The following is a 19999-nucleotide window of genomic DNA, read 5'->3' on the forward strand; positions in this document are numbered from 1 at the left end:
GCTGCTAACATCATACAAGGGAAGTTGTCATGAGAAAGAGCAGCCACACCACAATCACAGAGAGGGATCTTGCAGAGCTTGAAATAGCCTGGATCCACATGCTTGGGCCATGCAACAAGATACTCAAAAGTTAGGTCTCGAAATACAGTGGTAAACCAACATGATGGTTGAAAATTCCAGCATATGAAGGCTGGAAAAAAACCCAGAAATAAGATTGCTTATGCATCCTTAATCAGCTCCCTTCTGTGTCTCCATTATGATGCAGTCTTTAATTACATTACCACAGTCTGTTCTTTTCTTACATACCCCATGCCTCATTCAGAGCAAATAATAAATGCAACTCAGTTCATAAGCAGCTATTCAATCCTCCTTGGTCAGTATCTGGCAACTACATACAGATGCACTTGATTGCATGTTTTGTTGGACAAATAATAACCATTATCACAAAATGTTACAGAAGACAGAACAGCATCTAGGCATAATTAGTAAAACAAAATTAAACACAACTTGCAGAAGATCGATGTCTTCTGATCAAGTTATTTGTTAAAATAAGAAAGATTTACAATTTATAAGTAGTATTTATGAACTCTGTGGCATTTTCCAAGCACTGTAGAGATATATTCCCACTACTCAAATATCCTAAGCTTGCATACGTTATATACTGGCATGAGTATGTGTAGTGCTAGTCCAAGCAATAAAATGCTATGATAAATCCTGTTTTTTTGCCAACTGTAATCATGTCCTTACAGTAAAAGAAAGCACAGAGCTTTTATTAAGGAAAAAAGCAAAAAATAGTCTCTGATTGATGAGACTAGATTTTTAAGTACCAAGATAGTCATTGTTAATCAATTGCAATGTAGTTTTCTTCTCAAGATCGTTGGCAATCAGGGCTTCAGAATATGAGATGCAGTAAAGAACCACTGAGACAGTGAAATATAATACATTTGTAGCACACTGCAGACATGGGAACTGTTGCAAACATTTCTAACATTGTGTGGGCCAGCCTTGGAAACAAATACCACATAATGCAAAACCAGAAAGGGAAAATCCTCATTCTCTCGAAGACCACAGAAGTTGTCACAGATGTGTCAGAAGCCATAATTTCTCCCGGAATTATCAGAGCAGCCTTTTAAGAAGCCAAACACTGTTAGAAAAGCCAGTCACAAGAAGCTCACTGAAAAATAAATATCCTCATGGCCATGCCCTGCACTTCCATCATGGCACACAGGAGAGAACAAGCATGTCCTATTATAACCAGAACTGCAACTGTGCTACAGGAGTCCAATAAAGAGACAGGACAAAGCCGTGCCCTTCATCCAGGCACTAACAGGCAGTTCGGGTTATCAACTCTTAAATGTGAGAAAAGACTTTGTGGGACAACTGTCCAACTTTCCACATAGTGACAAGGGCTGGGGTGGGGGTTCAGACGTGTTTCTCACCCCGTGGCCCAGTGCTGCACTGTGCCACGTGCACACAGCCGTGCTGACGCAGGAAGCCTGGGAGAAGAGCAGTGGCACCTGCGCTGCTCACGTGGGCAAGTGAAGCAGAGGAAGGACCTATGCAGACACACAGAAAGGTAGTGCAACAACAGGGCACCCATATCCCAACCTAGTTTCTTTGCTGTCACTCCTCCCCTGGAGACACTGAGCCCTAAATAATACACTCAGAAACTTAATGTTCGTGGGCAGGAGAAAATCCCCAAAATATCCTCAGTGGCCAGAGATTTGACAGTCCCTTTGTGCTACCATGACAAGTGGGATGGCCATAAGCTCTGCTGTGTATGGATTAGAACCTGCATTTCCGTATTTTTTTCTTTCTCTGATGGTGTTTGCCTCTTTATAGGCCCCCACCCTCCTTGACAGAGGAGATTGGAAAAAACTCACAAAGCCATGTAGTTGCTGCAGTTGTTTCCCATGAAGAGTTTTTTCTGCTCATGTATGGGAAAGTAACATATGGTCTAAAAGTTCAAGTAAAGTTAATGGGAATCAGCTGCTGCCTGCTCCGAGGGAATGGTGTCTATTAGCATAACAGAATTCACATCCATTCTTTATTATGTCTCATTTCTTAAAGAAAGCTTAACTCCAAGCTTTTATCCATACAAAAAGCCTGAACGTGAGACATTTCTGCCTTCTCTCAGTAATGCAGGTAAAAGGATTTGCACCTGAACAATGAGATTTTCACTGTTCCTGAGGTTATGGATCATCCTGCTCACAGAGCATTATGGAAAAAAATGGGACATGCAACTGTTCATTCTTACCGTATCATTTATAAGGCTTCATAAGGTATGTTTAAGAAACAACATATATTAGTTTCTTACACCAAACTCATTAAGTCTATTGGGAATTGTGAGGGAAAGGTTGTTTTTCAGAGGAGTGCTATCTTTGCTGCCAGTCCCAAGCAAATTCGCTGCAGCCATGCAGAAGGAGAGAGCCAGTCATTGTTTGGAAAGCAAATTTCATTGAAATGATGTGGAAGTTTGTCAAAAAACCCCACACATAGTTAAGTGCACAGAAAGTCCAAAAGCGAGAGACCCACCCAGAGCACAACAGATACAGCTGTCTCAAGAAAATAAATAGGAAACCACTTAAAAACATACAAGAAACTAAATATTAACTGGCTATAGAAGCTAAAGTTCTTATCTCCCTGATTAAGAAAACACAATGCACACCACAGAAATAGAGCTGAATCTCTCTCAACTTAAAGTGCTGGTTGCTACCAGGGCAGCAAAGAAGGTTCCTCCACAAAGGAACCCAAAAATTTTGCACCAAATAACAAAAAAGGTTTTGGGAAAGGAATCAGTGGTGCTTACAGAAACAGCCTCCACCACATTGTGAAGAAAACTGCCAACATTCCAGTGTTGTGGCTAGAGAGTAGAATTACTGATACCTTCTTTTTATCCATTACTCTCATGAACAGGAAAAATAAATATTTAGTTCCTTTCCAGGAAAGTAACCATTCCTTTTCTTTGGCTTTCTGCTGGGCATCAATCCTACAAGTGCATTTGCCTTTACCCTTTATAAACAATGATACAGTAAGCATGACTGATCAACAAAAGGAAATACAAGCTCTGATATGTGAAATTATTGTCAATAAAACCTGTTTCTGCTGTAAATATCAGCCACATGGCCCAATGGCAACACCTTGACTGAAATGTAGTTCTGTGTATCTTTCACAGTAAAATTCCCATATTCATAAAAGTCCAAAGTGTTATTTCAGACAGTGCCCTCTGCATTTCCCATATATTTCCTTCAAGAGAGAAAATCCTCTTGCCAAACTGAATCTCCATAGTGTAGCTTGCTTGAGGTGTAAATTCTGTCACTCCCTACTCACTGAAGTATTTACTTGCACACCTTTATTGTTGGAAGGTGAATTCTAGATGATGGTGCTGTGAGACCTGCAGTTCCAGCCACTAAATTCCTGGCAGGAAATCACTGGGCTTTGCTGCCCACTGCACCTACTCAACACAATCAGCCCAGCACTCACACAAAGAAAATCTGCTGGGGTCAGGCAGCAAAACACAGACCACTGAAAAAGCCTCAAGAACACAGAAAAACAGAGAACAGAGAAATATTGGATGCAGCTTATGGACATAGACCTCGGGCTTGCTGCTATCTATGGTGATAGCAGCATCCTTCAGAGGGATGGGAGAAGGTGGAGGGAAGCACACAGGCTCAGAGGAAAACAAGGCGGAAGCAGCAGCAAAGGAGTGAAAGGAGAGCCCACCAGAGTAAATGGCAACCGAACGTGAAGAGTGACAGCTACTTCTTACAGGAAATATGAGGACAACAAAGAGACTGCAGCTCCATGGGGACAGGGAAAGAAACGAAAGGAGTAGAAGAAGTGTAAGGATAGACAAAACCCCAGGCTCCCTGCAAGAAATTCCCCTGCTGAAGCAGTATAACTTCTGTTTCTTTAAAAGAGATATTCTCTCCTTTACAAATCCTTTGCCCTGTGCTCTTCCTTTGCAGTTCTGAGGGCTACTGCCCTCACTGACAACATGCTGGAGGTTACCTTGGAGAACTGTGCAGCAGAACAGAAGCTCCTGCATGGCTCAAGGCACTTGTTCTGCTAAGCCCAGCAAAGGCTGTTTGGTCTGGCTGCCAGGAGGGATCCAGGAGAAACAAGGTGATGGGGGAAGCTGAGGAAGAAACAAACTCTTCCAGTCACCTCCTCCAGACTAAAACCCTCAACTTGCCCTGGTTTCTAAAAGTTTACACCACAGAAATATCACTGTGAGGAAGTCAGTAACTTTTTTAGCATTGAAAATTCTGGTAAGAACTGAAGAATGGGCAAACTGTAAGCTATGGCTCTCCATCTCCTCGAAGCAAGGGGAAGCAACTACAGCCTGGAAAATCAGTCCTTCAGCTCCCAAGGACAGCAGAAGCGAGCTGTTTACTTGCCACACATTTGTACAGACTGTGCTTATGGGCAGCTAGTGCTTCAGAAGTCCCTCCAGGTTTGAAATGTATGAGATTTTAGGTGTCCCATTTCAAATTGTTTTCAATTTGATTAACCAAAAGGTTGTTGAAGCTTCCAGGGGCCTCAGTGACAGCCAGGATTAGTCAGCACTGCTGAAAATAGGCTTCCCACTGCCTTGAAGCAGACACTCACAAACAAAAATACCTGCAAAATCAGAGGCCCTTGAAACATTTGCACTTAAAGACAATTAGCTCAGGAAATCCAGACCTTGTTTTGCTCTACATTTGAAAAGCCCAGAGACTCTGTTGGGTGTTACATTTATATGAACACTGAAACCTTTTGACAGATGCTATGTTCTCTCTCTAGATATCAGTGTTTTGAGACCTCACGAAGGTGCTGTGAGGTTTGACTATTTAGCACTGACATGGCAGCTGCAGATGACAGCTCTACAACTTGTGACTGCCCCCTGAAGCACTTGTTTATAGACTGGAACAGAAGCATTGTCTGCAGACTGCAATCAAGGAAAGACTTGAATGTTTATTGTGAGCAAAAAACACTGAAACAATAAAATGAGCTCTTTTTCCTTCAAGAGGGGTGTTAGGAAATTCAAAGCAAAAGAGAATGCTAAGCCAGTCTGCCATTCATTGCAACCTGTCAAGATTCCTGGTACTTGTAGTGTTTGTAGGTATTTACAGAACATTAACTACAGAAACTCTGTAGTTGTAATATTTATCCTAGGCTCTAAATCTGAACAGGGAAATCTGCCATTAAATGTCTGCAAACAGAGCCAGTAAATCTTAAATGAGTCCAATGCTTAGGGTGAAACACATCAAACGCCTCAAAGTGGAAGCACCTGAAAACATTAGCCATTTTTTAAACGTGAGGCCATGCAGTGTTTGAACAGTTACAAACCCCACATCTGATGCCCTCCATTCCCACTTAATGCCACAGCAATGATAAACAACAGCATCAGGGAAGCAGCACTATCTGGGATCCAGTGTTGCAGTAGCTTCTCTCACATTCTCAGCAGCATGCTAAATTATCTCCTTGCAGTCAAGCACCCGAGACACAACTACTTTCTGCACTGACACACCAGAAACCAACCTGGGCTGAGTGGGTAGATGTCATTGTCGGCCCCGAAGAACAGATTGCGCGTCAGCTTGCGAGGATCGACCTTCTGAGGAGTGGATGATGCCGGACAGAGGGAGAACCTGCGACGAAGAAAGTTCTCCTCCTTCATGGCATGAGCTGTGGGGGTTTTCTGAAAAAGAAAGATAGAAATGACAGTTCATTTTACGACATGGGAAATCGAAGTTTCACACCTAGATGACTCTGCTGCTTCAAAGCCAACTAATTCTATGTAGTGCACCAGATCTTTTTACGGAGTCCCAGAAGGCTATGCAGGGAAAAAAAAGAAAGTGATATTAGTTTGAAGCTACAATTACTGATTTGCTGACTCTCGGTATCTGCAAACTGTAGGGAGCAGGACACTGCTCCTTGGTGAATCCAGGCAGTATAAATCCTCCTACCTACAGAGATCTATTAGGATAATAGCTACTTACTGGGTCCATCCAGTGCACAGTCCATAAAATTCACTTTTTTTTTTTTAATGGTCTTGGAGTCTGTTTCATAAATGCAACTCCACTGCTGTCAGCAGAGTTACACCATTTCCACAAAAATCAACATTAATCTGAGCTGTGTGGAGGAAGACCAGCTGCCCTGGCTGCCGAGAGCAGCAAGCAGAGATCATGCCAGTGTTACTCCTGCTCTAATTTCCAATTATAGCACATATAAATAATTTCAGTTTCCTTTAAAATGCCATTTAGATCAGTCTCGCAGTGTGATCAATAAGATAACCGTTGCTGCTCTGTGAGGGTAAAGACCAGCATTTGTCTCCCCAGAAGCCCCCCTGCATTCCCATACAAGAGCCTGGTGGTACTTTGCTCTTTACCACCACTTGGCTAAAGCATTAGACTATCCTGGCTGGAATTAAAGGTTTCTTTTATACCCATCCAACAAGCAGTTCTTTCTTACCCTTTACAAGCAGATATTATGACTGTCTCCTCCCCAAGTTACAAGCTTTATTCTCTCACCATGTGCAGCCAGAGGAAGGGCTCTGGATAGCAGTAAAAAGTGTTAACCCAGCCTCTGGGTGGGCATCACACACCACAAGGTCTGCTGCTTCTCTGCTTACCTTCGCTGAGGTAAGAAAAACTCTTTAGGATAGTACACATTTCCTGAAAAGTGTCTCCAAGTTTTCCCATCTCCTTTAGGCTACTGGGAAAGCAAAGAAGACAAAGCTGCCCAGTCACAGTGCAGTTCCAGAGAGCAGGACATCACATTCTCCAAAAGCCCTATCTGTTATCATGGCCCCGTCTGTGAAGTGGCTGTAAGACAGTACCCACTCACCAGCAGCATTTCACTGTAACCCCTTCACACAGCTCCTGGTGAAAGGCTTTGCACCTGAGCGCCAAGACATGCACACTGGACAGGGCTGCTACGGACTGAGCCTTCCCCTGGTGCCTTACATGATGACATGTGACAACAGCAGGGTGAAATGAGGTGGCTGCAGCTTTCCACTCACTGCTGCCCTGCCTCCTGTCAATTCAACTGCCCAGAAAACTGCCCTACAAACATATATCCAGGCTCAAAACGTCCTCGGGTTCCCATTGCGGCCAACAGCATCTCTGAGGCAGGAGGTAACACAGCTAATTTGGCAATGTAAATAAACCTTTATTTGCTCAGAAGCTCTTGACTGCATACAGCTGGGCGGAGAGAAGATGCAAAATTAAAGCTAACTTTAAAAAAAGAAAAGAGAGAGGAGGAAAATACAGCTAGTCATGTGTCTGAATGCAAAATATTTAAAAATAATCCAGGTCTAAATAGCTGGGTTTGGAATGCTAACAGTGAGCTATTTTTTGTCCTTGTTCCCAAAAAGGCAGTCTCAACTCTCTACCTCTAGAACTGCTGGTAAGTGGCTCAGAACAAAAGCAGATGAGTGGGATACTTTCTCCAAAAAGGCACAACCTGGCAAGGCTGTGCTAATGTGCAGGAAGGTATTTAGAAAGCCAAGGCCCATCCTGTGAAAAGCAGGCTGGGGAACAGGTTACAAACATAAAACATCCATCCATCAGCTCTTATGCCCTGCCAGGGTAACAGAAAACCTGTGTCCATCATCATTTTGTCTCAGCAATACCACAAGCCATGTCAGTGGAGAACTGCCAGCCAGCACTGATGTTGGTGGCAAAACCCCTCCAGAGCAAGAGCAGGCTGTGTACTGGGTCAGACACACCAGAACACAATTCCTTTCAACTGTTGCTATATTCACTATGCAGAGAGACCAATACTCTAACATTTCCTTGACTTATTATTTCACACCATTTAACCACAGGATAATTGTCAGAATTCCTGTACTGATGCTCTCTCATTCCCACAGTTATTTAAGCCACGGGCTTGACGGCAAGAATTCTGTATGCCTTGTTCAACTGGGAACCACCACTGGACAATAACAAACGAAAAAGATTTTCCCCAGGTCTGTAATTTGCTGTCTCTTCTCTTATATATCTTAATACAAACTTGTGGCAGCAACTCATCTCTTTTTGACCACACAGATCAATTTGGGTAAGTTCCTCTTAACTGGGTGCCTTTTGGCAGAAGACCCTCAGTGACCGAAGCTCCATGAGAAGCAGCAGCAGTGATGTATCTGTCTGTCAGTCACACACACAAACCACGCCACACACTGTGCCACCAATATTCCGGCCTGCTTTTCCAAGATATCTAACATTGAATTGCTCCAGTCCACAGGCACTGATCCTTCCAACATTTGACCCTCATCCAGACAGCCTCTTATGCCATCCATATTAGCAAGACCTTCCCTCCAACTGGAAGCTAAGAGCAGCAGAGCCTTTAATTCCATGTGCTATATGGTATGCTCACAGTTCAAATTACTTTGCCTTTATTTTGGGTAAAAGAGAATAATTGTTGGCTTGCAGTTCATTCCCTGACTCTGCACCATCTTATATTACCATTATATTTTTTCAGAAAAGGCTGAGATGGACAGACTCAGCTTACAAGATTTCACCTCATTACACAGTAAAAAATGTAGCACAAAATCACAGAAATGGACTTTCTTTTGTATTTTCATTTTTTAAATACATCAGATCACTTTTTTCCTTGTTAAGAGAAAATGTAGATCACACTACTAAGATTCTATAATACATCTGAAATATTTGGTTTGGTTTCCAAAAGACATCTCTGTGTGTATCTGCATCTGTATCTACCCTGATTTATGCTCCCTCCCAATGCCTCTTGTAATATTTGCAAAAGTCAATGAACTCTAACAGGCATTGGAAAACCAGAAAATATTGGTTTCTTAAAAGTTGCATCTTAAAAGATCAATGGCTAAAGAAAGGAGGGAAACTGTAGTTGTCTTCTGACAGAAGGGTAATACTATGAACTCAGTTATTACCAAACATCAGTGAATCCAACATAAACCACAAATCCATAAGAGATTGAGGCCTCATTAACTCAATTACTCTGAGAGCTACTTGTTTTATCTGTCCATAAGGGTCTGACTGCCCAAGCTGGCTTCAAATAACATAATGCTTGTGAGAGCTGTAGGGGATGATGAACAGTACATGCCAGGGGCAATTTTCCAAAGGGATGTAACAGGAAGGTGGGAGGTGTGTTCAGTGTTAAGACACCTAAATAATCCAGCCTCTGCCCAGAATCACCTGTGTGAGATAGGAGGGTGTGAAGGGTTTCAAGAATATTGCCTTGTACTAAATCTACTTTCATAACATTAAAGTGTAATTATCTAGAAAACATACAAAAGTTCAGTGTCAATGAAGTATCTGATAAGAAATAAGCAACTGTAGAAGACAGGCTTCTAGACATGAGTGATTTTGATCTTCAAATCTTTCATGGCTGATTTGAAGATAACATTGTTGTTCTGAAACCCAAATTTACTTCTAAATCAGTATTTTGGAGGTTGCTTCAGGATATGGGAGATGCTTCACAGAAACCAGTTCTGCAGAGGCTCAGGGAATAGAGAGAAAGTAAAAATCAAAATTGGGCCAGAACTCCAGAAGGCCAAAAATTGCCATTCTGTCGCCAAACCACTTATGTAACACAAGGCAAGCAATTTCACCTACTGCTCCTGCATTCCCTCCAAATCCAGCAGATGAGATGGAGAATTGTCCTAGAAAGACAACATGTCTTAAATTGAAGATGCCAACTGATGCAGAATTCACAAGTTCTTTTAGGAAGCTAACTTCGTAATGAAGAACCTTCACTCTCTCTCTTACGAATTTACCTGGTTGTTAGTCTTGACAGATTAAAGCACCCTGAAGTTTGCAGCTCAGGTCATTTCTGGCCTTCTACTCTGTGGTCTTGATCATAAAAATGAAGGAAAGGTAATACAGAGAGTAAGGACAGAGCCACTAAGCACATTACTTCTCAGGATTGCCTCTTTTGTGGTAACCATAGTAAGCAGTAATGGGCTATTAAATGTGGGCTGTTCACCAGAGCTTAAAAAGGAATAAATAACTCAGCAGCAAGAAATAAACTTCTTACTAACCCTGTCTTTGAGGCCACTTTATCTTTTAAAAACAAAATATACAGCAGATGAGAAGCCTATGTCAAACCACCATGAAACACAGGACAAATGAAAGTGGTGAACTTAACCCGGTGCAATAGCCCAATGAGACTTTCACTCCCAGGCACCTTCAGGAACAGCCAACAAAGATGAATGGGGCAAGAATAAAAGTTCTTTATCAGCAAACCTCGTGGCTGCCATTAAAGCAAACGGGAACTGTCAGCGCTCTCCTCCTCTGGCACTGGACCCATTTTGGGTGAGGGCAGCAACTAATACACTTACAGATGATCAGTGCTGGTGCAGAGATGCCTTTCACCCAGCTGCTCTGCATTCTGGGCCTTTTGTGCTTGCTGGGAAGATAATGGCAGCTTTTAGCATTGGGCTTGAAGCTTCTGGGGATGGAATTTTCCTGGCTTCTTCTTTAAATTTTCAAAGTTCCTGATACATAATTACCACCCAGATAAACACTGTGAAGATACTATGTTGTCCCTACCCTCTGCAAACTGGGGGGGTAGGTTAGTTTGCTTACTCTCATTTTCAGCACTTTAAAATAGATTGGAAATATGTACTTCTCTATAAATAGTTAATTAGGGGGGTTGTATAGTCAAGAAGGCTGTGCTAGTTAGGAGGGACTCTTAATTTATTCAAATCTTGTTTCAAAAAAACCTTCTCTTTTTCTGGTCACTAAGCATTTCACAGAAATTAAATTAAACCATATTATGTATTCACAGAAGTCATTCACTCCAAAACCTGCATCAATAGAGAAAATTAAATCTAAAGATACTGACATTTCCTGATCCAATTAACCCTGAGGAGGTAAAAATTTCATGAATGAAATCAGAAGGAAAATTGTTAGCAGATACATTTCTAGCGATTACAGTTCTAAGTATTCATAAGGAAAACCAGCAGCTCAAATCCTCAAAGAGGGTAAATTATTAGTTCAGTGATGTGCTGGTGATTTACAACAGCTGAAGAACCACAACCAATTCAGGAAGTCTGTGAAATCTGTTTCTGAAAGCTATTCCCAAAAATGCCTATTAATAAGATAGATAATTGGACGACCAACTCCCACTAGCAGTTAAATAAAACCTGATACAATGAAAAGTGGCTGTGCAGGCAATGTTTTTCTCTACCTAATTCATGTTTGCTTGTTGGAGAAATGGCAAAACACATATATTACAGCTGCCACTTAATATTTTGGGCTTTTGTGCTGTTAGCTGGAACCTGAAGCAATGGAGTAGGTGTCAGCTATCCTCCAGAATTATTTAGGGTCAGCGATACTCAGTGGTGCTGGTAAGGGGACCTTTCCTCACCAGTGGTGGTCCCTAATATGTTCCTCCTGGACCATGTCACACTCTGCTGGATCCCAAACCAGCCCCAGCAGCTCCATGGTGCCCTACTCTCCCAATCCCCTACGCATTCCAGACGAATACACTGAAATGCTGGTACTGCAAGAGTGCTCCAATTTTAAGGATTGCCATACCCTCTGCTGCATGCCATACTGCTCAGCTTGATGATCAGTCCAGGCTGGAAAATCAAGTAATGTGGGTTGCTGAAGACACCCATCTGCAACAAAGGAACCGGCTTTGTTAAGATCACATGCAACAGGAAGGATTTCTCTCAGCTGCTTTGGCAAGCTCAGGAGTATGGCTAGTTCGTCCCTACAATCTAACTCGAAGCTCACATGTTCTGAAGAGTCCTTAAAGCTGGCCCCCTTGTGCTGTTTTTGTGGAAGTTGCCTACCACAGCCACCCTCAGCAATCTGCCCTTGCTTTCTCTGAGAACAGAAGAACAACCTCTTTCCATCACCTTCTGCCTCCCTCCCTGACTTTTCCTGCACGGGGTAGTGAAACTTGCGTAGTAATCAGGAGACAGAACTATTTCCTCCCTTAATTCTCTGTAAGATGTCTTGATTAATGTTTCCTTTGTATACACCAGAACATTTCTAGCTTTAGGCATGCCAGGAGCACTTAGATGCATAATCTTCTTATGACTAATCTCTCTCTACAGTGAGCATTATGTACAAAGACCACAAACAGAACAACTACAGGCAAAACCAGGCCCTGAATGCCTACAATAAGAAAAAAATATCCCAGATTGTTCCTTTTGGGGAACCCTATCTAACTCAGGACAAATAAATTTCAAGGTAGGGTCACAAAGGTCAAAACCTTTATATTTGACGTGCAGGAAAACCCTCTCTTCAGAATCATCTCTGGTTTGGATAAACATCTGTGAGCAAACACCAGCCCATCACTAAAGCCATGTTGTGTTTGGAAGAGGGATCAATGCAACCTTATGGCTTAGAAATGAGTACTGCAATAAGCATTACATACACAATCCTTATGTGGAGTTTTTTGTCTTAAAACGTTGCAATTTACTCTGTAAACATTATGCTAGTGATTTCTTCCAACTAAGAATATTGAGCGGGTCACTGAAATGAATGCTTAATGATTTTTACATCCACCTCCTCTGCCCTTTAAACTGTAAATTGATTGTTATTCTAAGGCTATTAATTTAACAAAGCATATTAAATTTCCCACTAGCACTGAGGAGCTTCTCCTGACTTAGCATTTCACTAGTCTTTCCCCTTGCTAACTGCATAGATCATACCTCACTTGCTGTAATTACAACTAGTACATCAACATTAATTATTTCTCTGGTAATGGCAGGTGCATGCAGAACCGAAGGTCTAACCTGTACTACCAGAAGGATGAGGAAGTCCCCAGCACCCAATGAAAAAACAGAAGCAAGCACCTTTCCTGCAAATCTTTTTTCTTGGACCCTCGCTTTATTTTCAGTAAATTATACTTTGCATAATCTCCTTTAAACCCCGATTTCTGAAGGCACCTCTGTTGAAGATAGCTCATGCAAAGGTATTTTATTGTAGGATCTATCTATGCAAGAAGGTAAGGTACTTGCTTTGAATCCTCTTCAGTCCTTTAATCTCATGTTCTAATATATTCAGCTGAAGAGGTAAATCACACCTGTTAGGCATACATCAAACACTTTGTCCATCTTACTGAATTTTTATTCAAAGTTTACCATTATTTGTTACTGATCTCTCTTATCAGCATTCTTTTTAAGCAGGAAAACTATGTCAAAACTCAGATTAGTGAAGACTCCCCACCAGAACATTATGTACATCTAAGCACGTGTGCAATGTGTAAGAAGAAATGTGCCATCCTCAATCACAACTCATCTCCTGGTGCAGTTTTTGTAAAAAACTAGCCAAGAAATTCAAGTAATGATCCACTTGGAAACAAACCCAGATCTCTGCCTGTAAATTTCTTTTCATCTAGAAATATTTATATAGGTCTTTAACTTAAAGTTTCATATAGATGACACAAGCATTCATATGGCTGTCACAGGTGCTTCTTGGCAGTGGATTCAAATGGCCTCGGAGATTTAGTTACATCAAAATTAAGGTATAAGTCTAACTTGGGCACACAGCACATATACACAAATTACCTTTGAGCTAGGTAGCTGGAGTAGGGCTAGCAGCATGGGCTACAGGGAAGACATGCAAGTTAGGCTAGAAATTGTATCTGAGAAATCAAGCAAGCACCAGATGGCCAGATCATTCCAAAATCCATGCTGGTGCCTGCTACTTGTTCAAGCTTGTTCAAGTGTTCAGGTAAGCAGATATAAGCCTTGCAATACAGATGACCCCTGAATCCCTGCTGCTTGTGCTGAAGTGTGGGCACAGTCCCTGGGCAGCACACAGCGGTTTGGCAGCGCACGTCCAAGCCAAAAGGCAACATTCCCTTTGACTTCCATGGGAGTCAGGTTCAGGTACAGAGACAAAGTATGAGTTTAGGCACTAAAAGACAGTGTTGAAAGCTTTGTGCTGGTTAAGGAAATAAGTACTCAGTTATGAATTTCCATAAAAACAATATTAGGCCCAAAGGTGAAAACATTGGACATATTATTCAAAAAATCTCCATCTGAAAGGCAGATTTGAAGTGCCCTGCTTCCTTTCTATTGCAGTTATGAATACCAGCTCATCTACCAGTGACAGTGTTCATTGAAGGCCCCCTCTGAACACTGTGTCTCCAAGCCGGGGCATTTCAGGGAGCAAGTATCTGAGTCCCCTGAACAGTATTAATGAATTGCATAATGGTAAACCACATCCACCTTTGGCACATCGAGCTTTCCAGTAATTATCCATAACTCACACAGTATTTGTTGCTTGGGAACAGCTATCCCACATCCCCCCATGCCCTGAAGTTTTTGTGTGTGCTGTAAGTAATATCCCCTGATGACCTCCCATACAATCCTTCTAAACTGGAGCTGACTACCTAAGAGAACAGCTTTTTAACAGACCATGTTTTCTAGAGGTACCTTAGGGGTGAGAGACCCCAGGCTGTGGTAAGGGTCACCCTGATGGAGTCACCATGATGGGCCTTGGGAAGAGGGAGCCCAGTCCCGCACGGCACCTGCTATTGCCCACTGCCTGCAGGAGAGCTCCAAGGAGGTGGCTCTTTGCAGGGGCTGACAGGATTTGGGATAATCCCAGGGCATTGAGGGAAATACAGTATCAAGTATATGGAAACATAAACAAGATGTTAACTTAGTTGCTTTAGCTAAAGCTAGCGGAGACTTAAAGCCTGACAAGAACACATTGCTTTGGACAGGCATGTAGTTACATCATTTGCAAGCAGGCCACATTTTCAAGGTCAATTCTTGCCTTGATATTTTTCTTTTAAAAAGAACATATTAAAGAGCATCATTACAGCATCATACTGCTATCTAAATCACATAATTAGATCATATTCCCTTTAAATGGAAGAATCTACTTCAAGCTTTAATGACATTTAAAAACAACCCAAACAACTGCAAGCCTCGCTGATGGCTTTCTATGATATCCACCTCTGGCTTTATACAATTAAATCTAGAAAAGATTGTGCCTTGGGGCTACACTCCCACCACACAATTACTAGGAAATACCAAGCTAATTTTAAGACCTGCTTTCATGCCTGATAGTGTCCTCCTGACATTATTCCCTTGTTTGTGAAATATTGCCCCTTTGTAACAAAGTAAACCAAAATCAACTTCTGTCTCAAGTCCTGTTGAGCCATTTCCAGACTCAGGCTCAGAAGGGAACTATGACACAGCAGTAAGGCAAAGGTAATGGCAGGAAAGGATGTTTACAAACCATCTTACAAGACAGAAAACAAGTCCTGTTCAATGTCACAAAGATTCAGTTCCAGATTATGCCATAAGCATCCACTGTCCCAAACAAACGCTCACAAAGAATGAAATGGACAACCATAAATGCCAAGAATTTTAGCTTAGAAGTATATTTCTTCTTTGAAATCTTACAGAAGCACAAACTGTATTTCCACCCAACAGCTCTGACCCTAAGCCTACCAAATTTTAGCCAACCTGGCTCATCTGCTTTTGAAGAACAGCTAAGCAATGGAGAAATGACCATATCCCATGGGGCTCCAATCATGCTGATTTTTCCACTCCTCTACTTTCTTGTTTCTGCTATCAGATTCAGACAGGATCTGTAAATCTCAGGAACCTTCATAAGGAGAGCTGAATAAACATGACCAAATAAATTTTAAGGAAGTGTATCTATTTTTGAAGAGATCCTTATATGCCCCTGTTTAGCTTGTCAGATTTTTGGGCTCTGTAGTATAAAGAGACCTGCTGTACAGTGGTTTAAATTTAGCATCCACCTATACTTCCTCTGACACAGCCACTCTCCCCAAAATTCTACAGGAAGTAAATACACTGTTTACTTTTGCATAAACCTCACTGTTTCTCAGAGATGAGAGCATCCAGCTCTTCCTTCAACAATAGTTAAAAGATGGTACTGCAGTTATTTTGGGCCTAGATTTTTAATTAAAAAACTCTGTGGGAGAAGGGAAACTAGACAACCCACAAAGAGCATTCAGGGTGGGGTTATGCTGTGTTAAATAAGCCCAAAGGACTCACACCATGCAAAGGCTGATGCAGCACACACAATGAAACCCACTCTCAGCCTCAGTTCTCAAGCCACAATCCTTTCTGTGCCTACCTCAGTCCTTCCTTCTCTCCCAGTTTATCCATGACAGTGAAAACAAGGAGACAGGATAAATTCTTTGCACTGTGGCTTTCCTTTGATTCTGCCAGAGGGAGTTTTAGGCATATTTGGGTGTGAATGAGCACACTCACATCATACAAATTTAACAGCTTATTTGTCTTTTCTGATCTCCTTATACCTGTTCAACTAAAATTATCCCCATATTTTTCCAGTGACTACTCTGCTACTTGTACTGTCCCACTACCAGGTGCAGTATGCTGGGCATAAACTAGACTGAAACTGTGTGATTTATCAGCCATAATCTACAGCCCTGGAGAATCCAGGCTCCTGGTCTTGTGGGCAGCAAACCTAAGAATACAGCTCTTGACAAAAGACAAGAAATCTGAAAACTGTGGAATTCAAGAAGAGAACTCTTCTCCTCACTTTAAAGCTAACCTATATTGACACCAGCTTTTTTTTGGGACTGAATGGAAAGATCTAAGCAAAAAAACCTCGAACTGAAACAAAACAGTATTGCTAGGTTATAATCCCTCCTTGCTACAAGGACTGGCAACTGGAAATACAAGGAGGGGTCAAAATCACCCCTGCCTGGACAGCTGGGAGCTCCCAGCTGGGGAGGGTATGGGAAGCACCAATCACGCAGCACAACACCAATGCAAGGATATCCATGCCAGCTCCAGCACTGCCACAAGGGAAGGAGAGGTCAAAGGAGGATGTGGAGAACAAGGGGCACCTGCAGACCCCCATCTATAGATTTATGGATCACACTGATCTTCAGCATGTCATAAGAATAAATGTGGCTTTAAACGAACAGAAATCCCTGCCTCCCACACAAACACAACCTGAGGCCCGGCCCAGAAGGAAGATCAAGTCCTCAGTGTCCAGACTGGCCCTGACTGAAAGGAAGCCAAACACAATGCAGCCATTCACAGCATTTTCTTTATCTCAGTGCTAAGAGCAGCTATACAATGCTTTCCAATAAAGACCACAGCAATTTATCACAGAGAGACAGGAGTTAGCAGGAAACACTCCCATTATCTCTACTATGGAAAGGAAGTGACAAGGAGAAAGGCTAAAAGGTGACAGACAGTTTTTATGAGGCTAGGCTTGAGCCCCTCTCAAGGCTGACCAGCTCTTCTTTTCCACACCAGGAAAAAAGTGATAGGGTGGGTCTCACACAATAGGAGTTGGAGTTGCCATGCTATGACTTCTCAATAGAAACGAACCAAAACAAATGGAAATATCTGTGCTGCCTCAGCTCCTCAGGCTATGTAAGTCAGGGAAGTTTTGTGGCCTCCTTAGCAGGGTGATGCTGATTGAAAGTGGTGAGTGCAGGGCTGAGCATCCAGCTGGTCGAAGAGAGGCCTGCAATGCTGTAAAGAAGGGGCAGAGGACAGCGAGAGCCCATGGTGCTTTCTGGCAACTATTTGGTCTATATTACAAAAGCAGGCTTCAAAGTGGTTGCTGCCTACAAGCTCCAAACACAGAACAGTTTATAAACACAACAGCCTAGATGGAAAAGATCTGAAAAGTTTGGGAGGGCAACAAGGGAAATAATAAACAAATATCTCTGAAATGAAGTAAGGAGGCACTTAAAATGGCAGAAGGCTAGATGGTCTGTACAGACCTTGTGGTGCCTCTAAAAAGTACAAAATCTTTAACATCCTATAGCTGTGCACACATACCAAATTCCCCTACAGGGCATAAACACAGGCTGCTACTATCTACTGCCAGTAACAAATACTATTGCTCAACCATCAGCAATCAGAAGGCACAGCAACCGAAAGTGTTAGGAGCTGTACAGATACATAATAAATAATTGTCCCTACCTGAAAAAGCATACTGGGTTTCTATCACTCTCAGGCAGCTCTTGCTAAGCAGTGACAGACCACAGCAGGTAATGTCTGAGTGAAGCAGAGAAAACTAAAGAGCATAACATTATGTCTTCCCCTTGATCAGGTCAGCTCATTCAGTGTCTTTCGCAGCAAAACTAATCTTCCACTGCAGTCATCTCTTCATCTTTAGAGAGGTGTATAAACACGGATATTAACAACTTCTCTCCTGTGCAGCTCACAACGCATCACCTCAGACACCAATGATGCAGTTGCTTGTAAGGACAATTTTGTGTTTCATAACAAACAATTTCCTATCTGGTTAAAAGTGGAGGTGATGAGACAAATATAGAGAAGCTGTTCAAAACTGCTCACCAAAGGACTCTGCAGACTCCTGTGGGAGTGGAGCAAGCCGATACTGCCTCTGTCTGTCAATGTCACATAAACTGTCCTGACTGCAAACCATGCTGCCAAGAACTGCAGGCAAGGACCTGTCTGATGCCTCTGCCACTCCTTCCAAGACTACCAATGTTGCTGGACTCTTTAAGATGAAAGTTCTGCTGTTGACAGCCTGCAACTCCCACCCAATGCAAACAGAACAGACAAAACCTGTGAGCCAGCTCAGGGAGACAAGTAATCTAAACCAGCAAAAGGACTACCACAGATCACATTCCTCCTAGAAAGAACCAGCAAAGACCAGGGCAAGTTGGACACGAGGCTGAGTTATGGCCCAGCTGCAGATTTGTCCAAGGTTAGCTCCTTGCTTTTGATGACCATATACCAGTTTTACCAACTGCTGCCTGCCTATGCCACCCTGACAGCCCCAGAACCATCCAGCTGCAGCCCCACCCTGCAGGCAAGAGTCCTAGCTCCCTCATGGGACTCACTGCTGCCACCATCCCATCATTGGAGTCAGGGGGAGTCAGTGAGCTCAGGGAAAAAACATCGAAGAAGATTTCCACCCTCCTCTGCAAAACAAGCCACTTGCAGTTCGGAAAGCTGTTTCCAAAGCAGTGCTCATTCTGGAAGTAATGAAGTTGAGAAACGCAGCATGGAAATGGCACTCACAGTAAGCAAGGGTGGGAATTAAATGAGACAAAGGTGACACGAACTCATAGGAGGAAACTATTAGGTTCTGTGAAAATTTATTTCTCTCAGCAACCTGGCAAGGTAATTGTGCCAACAAGCAGCACAACAAACCATGTTCCTTCCAGTAAAGCTTTGCAGTCTCCTAATGGCACCAGCTTCTCCTCCTCATAGACTCCTTCACCTCACCATCACCTGCCTTAAAATAACCTCTTATTTGCAGAAGAAAAGGATCACATCCATTTATTTACTCTGTGGTAAAAGAGAACCTAGAAGTTTTAGTTAGGTCCCACGTTTCCAGACACTTGTCATCAGTCATGTGCAATCAAGACAGTTCTCCAGAAGACCCTAGTCTGTTGGTGGCACTGCCTATCTCCAGTTCTCTGAATATAAAGTTTCCCATACCAAATGTATTCCCCCTTTGCCTGCAAACACAAGAGTCTTCTGTACTCATTTCTTGCTACAAGGCACATATTGATCATCTAGATTAGCAGCAGTACTGGGAACACCCCATCAGTAAACTATGATATTTGGGATTATAGTATCGGATTGGAATTTTTCAAAGTTTCACTCTGTATCTGTTGCCCATTGGTCTCTAGACTGCCCTGCCCTGCCAATGACTGAGGTAGATGACCACAGATAAGTGTTTGACACCCACCAGGCACTCACATTTCACTGATGCAAGAGGCTTTTCAGGACCCAGATTTGCAATGTTTCTGGAACACCTCTGTATTTCCCTGCCAGCTCAAATGCATTTCCAAGTAAGCATTACTGGAATTTGCATCTCTGCCACGGCTCTCTCACATTGCCAACTTGCTGCAAATAAAAACAAAGATCAGCAACCAGTCTGAAACTGAATAAAGCCTTGCATACTTTATTTAAAAATTAACAACCATGATTCACATGACTCACAGTCATGACTTTATACCCAACACACTGACCAGTTCTTAGTTTAACTATGACATAACAGAAGTAACACTAAGTCTTTTCACTGTACCTCCAGTCACAAAGACAAAATTATAAATACATGGCATA

General features: G+C 42.4%; 1 protein-coding gene across 4 annotated transcripts in view; it reads right to left on the reverse strand.

Annotated features, from left to right (window-relative positions):
* Positions 1-19999, reverse strand: part of OSBPL5 (oxysterol binding protein like 5) — a 176504-nt gene that overhangs the window by 56484 nt on the left and 100021 nt on the right. For all 4 annotated transcript variants that reach the window (XM_018076112.1, XM_018076109.1, XM_018076111.2 and 1 more), the window contains exon 2: positions 5524-5680. In XM_018076112.1, coding sequence (XP_017931601.1) covers positions 5524-5680 — 157 coding nt within the window. The remainder of the gene's footprint in view (positions 1-5523; positions 5681-19999) is intronic.

Source organism: Manacus vitellinus, unplaced genomic scaffold (assembly GCF_001715985.3).
Source record: "Manacus vitellinus isolate BGI_N305 unplaced genomic scaffold, ASM171598v3 scaffold_30_pilon, whole genome shotgun sequence".
NCBI lineage: Eukaryota > Metazoa > Chordata > Aves > Passeriformes > Pipridae > Manacus > Manacus vitellinus.